This window comes from Tupaia chinensis, unplaced genomic scaffold (assembly GCF_000334495.1).
Source record: "Tupaia chinensis unplaced genomic scaffold, TupChi_1.0 Scaffold000574_1, whole genome shotgun sequence".
NCBI lineage: Eukaryota > Metazoa > Chordata > Mammalia > Scandentia > Tupaiidae > Tupaia > Tupaia belangeri.
Window position 1 is genome coordinate 2,774,073 of NW_006160088.1, and position 6,000 is coordinate 2,780,072.

A 6,000-nucleotide genomic window follows, 5' to 3' on the forward strand; every position below is an offset into this window, starting at 1 on the left:
ATACCTTTCCATTTTGGATAAGCTTCTTTTTTAAAAAGTTATTTTATTTTATTTATTATTGCTGTTTTATAAATTTGTTATAAGGTACATGTGCTCACCAGAGAAGGACAGAGAGACAGAAAGTGAGGTAAAGTGAGAAAGCAAGCTACCAGAACTGGGACCTGAACTGGGGTTGGACATGTGGGAGTCCAGCACCTTAACCACAATGCCATCTGCTGGCCCCTGGATAAGCCTCTTTTAACAACTAAATGCTATAATATTATACTTTTAATTTCTGGACTTTTATTTTTTTCTGGATGTTGATTTCCTTATTTAGGAAATTTAAAATTTTTCCTTTTTCAGGAAAATTAAAATCTTTTTTATTTTATTTTTTAAAAGAATTATTTTATTTAACTTTTTTAAAATTTTTTTGAGAGGTTTTTGCTATAGGGCGCATGTGCTCGCCAGACAGACACAGAGAGACAGAAAGCGAGAAATCACCCCCCAGGAGGGATGGCCACACCACAATCCCTTCTCCTCCATTCTCCTCTTGGGATCTTGGGCACGCACGCACATGCACCCGGTGTGAGTTTAAGCTACCGGGTCCGGGACGTGAACCACGGTCGACTACGTGGGAGTCCAGCAACATAGCCATTAGGCTAACTGCTGGTCCCTCTAACTTTATTTATTTACTTATCTTTTAATTCGACCAGAGAGAGGGACAGAAAGAGAAAGAGAGAAAGTGAGAAAGCAAGCCACCAGGTCCAGGATTTCAGCTGTGGTCAGCCATGTGGGAGTCCAGCGGCTCGAACCACCATGCCACCTGCTGGCCCCAAATCATTTTTAACTTTTTTCTCATTGAGTTCAATTTTACTTTTAAATTTTCCGGGGAAGAAGTATTAAGTATGTCTTCATTTTTCAAATATGTATATATCATTCTTTTTTTCTTTTTTTTTTTTTTTTTTGGAGGGTTTTTTTTTTTTTTTTTTTTTTTTTTTGGCTATAGAGCGTGTGCGCTTGCCCTAAAGACAGAGAGAGACAGAAAGTAAGAAATCACCCCCCAGGGAGGATGGCCATGCCACAGTTCCTTCTCCTCCATTCTTCTCTCAGGATTTCAGGCACATAAGCACATGCGCCCAGTGTGCATTTAAGCCACTGGGTCCGGGACTCGAACTGTGGTCAGCTACATGGGAGTTCAGCGACATAGCCCTTACACCATCTGCTGGTCCCTGTATATCATTCCTTATGTGAGAAAGAATGAAATAGAAGCTAGTCGAGGTATTAGTAAATTATATGTTGCCAGGCAACGTCATGGGTCAGTTTGCAGTCTTACTATCTCTAGGTGGCTAAGATTACTCCCTCCCCCGCCCCCACACGACGTAAGATGTGAAAATTACTGATTTCTTGGAATGAAATAAAACTATGAATTCTCATGACTTTTTGAACTCTGAAGTTTGACAGCCTAGAATGTTGATCGTTTCTCTATTCCTGCCTGTTCTCTTTGTTAGCATCAGAAGTTAATGTCATAATAGAGTAAAGAAGTCCGTGTTTTCCCTTGGCAGTCTGAAGTGTCTGATGAACCATTTGCTGTAACTCCCGCAGGTCCGAAGTGCACATTCCCGCCGTCTCAGTGCAGTTCGGCGTCATCCTGGAAGCTTATTGCCGGGGAAGCGTAGGTCACATGAAAGTGCTTTCCAAACAGGTATCGGCGTCTTTCTGTCTTCATGCTCAGCTTGGTGCTTGGTGGTGTCTTTTGTTTTTAGCTTTTCTTTAAAGGCCCGGTCCTCCTGCTTCGGCTTCTTGTCCGAGCAATGGGTGTAAGCCACCATGCCTGGCTCCCCCTGCAGTCAGGATCTGCTCGCGTTGCCCAGGCCGGCCCTGATTCTCCCGCTGCCTTGGCCTCCCTGAGTGGCTGGGATGATAGAGAGAAAGAGAAAGCAAGCCACCAGGTCTGGGACCTGAACTGCGGTCGGCCATGTGGGATCCAGCGCCTTTAACTACCACATCACGTGCTGGCCCCTAAACTGCTTTTTCAAATTGTGTTATAGTCTATTCAGCCAGAAATCAGAGGCCATCCAGACATGGCCAAAATTATTGGAATTTTATTGATTAAGTTGGCGGCATATGGGGGGGGACTCATGTCTCAAAACCCCACAGTCCCGAGTGGAAGGAGGGGGTGCTTATGTAGGCAAAAATCCCAATCAATTCTGGGTTGATCTAGTGATTCTAATAGAAGCTGAGGAGGGGGTGAAGAGGAAAGGGAGTCGGGTTTTTATGCCAGAGCAGTTACAGAAGCTGAGTCAAGCAGGTTCGTTATTTGTAAGGGCACTCTGCAGACCTTTGTTTAACGGTCCCCATGGCTCCGGGCAGGGTCTGGTGATTGGTGGTCACATTGCTAAGGGACATCTAGACCAAAAGGTTTCGGCTCGTTAGCAAAGACAAAAGGACTAGTAATCACTGTTTGCTCTGGGCAGAGAAGCAAGTGTAACAGAGCTCAGAGGTGGAGGGGCTTCTGCCTCACTTACATGTTTATGCCTGAAATTGGGGTGTTCTCCTGTGGTTCTAAGGTATTACTAATATTATTAGGTAAATTGTTAAGGAAATGCTCACCATAGGCCAGGAGCCACACGAAGTGCCTTAAGTACATAACTCATTTCGCTCCACTTACAGTGTGCTAAAGTAGCTACCAATAGTATCTGCCTTTATCAGGGAAACTGAGACTCTAAGAGAGTTAGTGACAGCAGTTAGTGACAGGATGATGCTTCACACCTAGGTCTATCCGCTTGTAAAGTGGAAGTTCTTGTGTGGCGCTAAATGTTTTCAAACATTTTAGCTGTATAACTCTTTCATTAAAACAAAGTTTATTTATTTCTCCTGTGAGACAGAGAAACAGACATCCCCAGCCAGACCCCTCGGCCACGCTCTACTCCGCACCGCAGCCTGCCTGGATCAAGGGCAGGCATGCACATGCCCAGCTCAGGCCCTCTCCCTGGGGGTTCAGTTCTGTTCCCACCACGCCAGCCCCTGAGTGCCCCCTCCTGCTTCTATTTAAAATTAAACCTTATACAGTTCAGTGTAGGCATTTACCACATAGCAATATTTCGATTAAAGACAGATCTCGTATATCATGGTTGCCCCATAATAGCATGCATGTATGCATGTGTATGTATATGTGTGTGTGTGTATAGTAGACTGTACCAATCTTGGTTTTGTTTTGTTTTTTTTTTCCAGAGACGATTTTGCTATAGGGCACATGCGCTCACTAGAAAGACAGAGAGACAGAAAGCAAGAAATCACCCCCAGGGGGGATGGCCACTCTGCAATCCCTTTTCCTCCATTCTCCTCTTGGGATCCTGGGCACGCACGCACACGTGCCCGGCGTGAGTTTAAGCCACCAGGTCCAGAACTCGAACCACGGTTGGCTACATGGGAGTCCAGCGACATAGTGCCATCTGCTGGTCCTAATGCTTTTTTTTTTTTTTTTTAAGAGAGTTTTGCTCTACAGCACGTGCACTCGCCAGAGAAAGAGAGGCAGAAAGGTAGAAATCACCTCCCAGGGGCAATGGCTTACACCACAGTCCCTTCTCCTCTGTCGTCCTCTCTGGACTTTGAGCACACACTCATGCATCCAGCCAGAGGTTTACACCTCCAGGATCAGGACTCAAACCACAGGTGACTATGTGAGAATCCAGTGACGTGACCATTACAGTATCTGCTGGTCCCACATACTCTTCTAACTCATTCCCATTGACAGAGCTTACATAAGCTCCTATTAGATGTTTCGATGATGTTAAAACAACTATCTCTGATCCCTTCCTTTCGGACAGCTCATGAATGTTGACAGTAATGACTAACATTTAAATCCTCTCACTATGTGCCGCGTAGTCATCACGTCGGATCAGTACTGTTCGTCTCCTCCAGACCACTCTTACATGTGTCACACGCCTGTGTCCCTGCCTCTTGCGCTGTGGCTCCTTCTAGTCCAGCCTGCTCGCCCGGTTCGCCTGGACTTCTTCATTTACCTCCTGTGTTGCACATGAGCCTCCTAATCACACTTCTGCTTTCTGTTCTTGGCATCTTCCTGCACAGGATTCACCTGGAGATAAAGTGGTCTTTCAGAAATGGAGAGTATGTCATTTTAAATATAGATGACATTATGTCATTTCGTTCTGAAATCCCTACAGTAATCTGACATCGCGTGGAGCATAAAATCCAGGTCTTTGCCGTGTCCTACCAGGACCCCCTTGGTGTCGTTACTTGCTTACCGTGTCCTGTGACCGCTGTCTCCCTCCCTCACGCAGTCAGTTCCCACTACTTATTTTCTTGATTTTCTGGTAGCTTCAGCCTAACTTTTTTTGACACTAATGAGATGACATATTTTCTTTTTTTTCTAGACCAGTAAATTGCAAGAGTAAATTGCTCTTTCTATGACAGTTCTTTTTATCATTGTAAATGTATAAAAAGCGTGTTGAAATACTTAGAAATACTTGTCTCATAGTCATGCTGAGTCCAAAACACTGTTCTTAAAAATTGATATCAACGCCTTTTGAGATGGAGCGTGAAAACACCCTACCGTACACACACAGAGGGAATGCGGATTTGAAATAGTTCAACGGTTCCTGTTTGCGTAGCGCGGTTTCCTTCCGTCTCACCCGTCCCACCAGTGTTTGTACAGCTCCTGGTGGTCGAGAAGTGGAGGGTCTGTGGTTTTGACAGATGGTTGACTTGGCAAGCTTCAGCCTTTTCAGTTTTATTTAATTTATTTTTTTGGGGGGGGATTTTTGCTATAGGGCACGTGCGCTCGCCAGAAAGACAGAGAGACAAAGCGAGAACTCACCCCCCCCAGGGGATGGTCACACCACAATCCCTTCTCCTTCACTCTCCTCTCGGAATCTTGGGTACGCACGTACACACGCCCTGCGTGATTTTAAGCCACTGAGTCCGGGATTCGAACCACGGTCAGCGACATAGCCATTATGCTCCCTCAGTTTTATCTTTAAGTTGCATAGAACAGCCCTGATTTCATGTGAGTAAAGTCTCAGCTCTCTGTAGAGATAGTGTGCTTGAATTTACCTCCCTGTGTAGGCTTAGTGGCGTCCTTACCTAGATACAGCGTTCAGAAATGAAAACGTGGGTCCAGCGAGTGGTGTGGAGGTTAAAGAGTCTGGATCCCATGTGTCCAACGTGCAGTTCGAGTCCCGGGCCCTGTGGCTAGGAAAATGATGCTGGGTGTATGTGTACGGATACCCAATTCCCAAGAGAAGGAGAGGAAGGGTCTGCGGCATGGCCATCCTCTTTGGGGGTGATTTCTCACTTTCCATCTCTGTCTATCTCTGTCTCTAATGAGTGCATGTTCCCTATAGCAATACTAAAAAAAAAAAAAAGAAATCTCTTATTCATGTGATTGAAGCCATGGTATTTGTCGTCTTTGTTTTATACATATTGTATGTTTATAGCACAAATATTTTATGTATGTTATATGCAATTACATATTTCTGTGTTTTTTTAAAAAAGAATTATTTAATTTAATTTTATTTGTTAATTATTATTCTTCAATTTAGCCAGAGAAAGAGGGAGAGTGAGAAGGCTAGCCGCCAGGTCCGGGATTCAAACCATGGTCGGCCATGTGGGAATCCAGCACCTTAACCACCACACCACCTGCCAGCCCACATATTTCTGTTTTTTTTCACTTGTGATTTCCAGTTTTAATGATATGCTCATGAAAAGATGCTTCTTTTGATTTATGGTGGCTAGGATTGTTTCTTTTGAATTTTACAAAATACTACATGAAAAGGCCCTCGTTTATTAAACAATAAAACTGACACATACTGGTTTTTATTTAGTTGGCCAGTATTGATCCACCTTGTACTACTTCCATAATTGTGTTTCTTTGCATGAGCTTTATAGCTATAGTCACCTCATAAAAGCAAGTCATTTAGACTTAGGCACCAGTTATGGTGTCTCCGTGCATACTCACTCATACTCGGCCATCTAGTCTGTCCTGTTCATGGAAAGAGGGTC

At 44.3% G+C, this 6,000-nt stretch overlaps 1 protein-coding gene across 2 annotated transcripts in view; it reads left to right on the forward strand.

Annotated features, from left to right (window-relative positions):
- PIK3CB (phosphatidylinositol-4,5-bisphosphate 3-kinase catalytic subunit beta) overlaps nt 1-6,000 on the forward strand; it is a 134,175-nt gene that overhangs the window by 99,054 nt on the left and 29,121 nt on the right. For both annotated transcript variants that reach the window (XM_006158178.3, XM_027775577.1), the window contains one exon: nt 1,582-1,681. In XM_006158178.3, the coding sequence (XP_006158240.1) occupies nt 1,582-1,681 (100 nt within the window). The remainder of the gene's footprint in view (nt 1-1,581; nt 1,682-6,000) is intronic.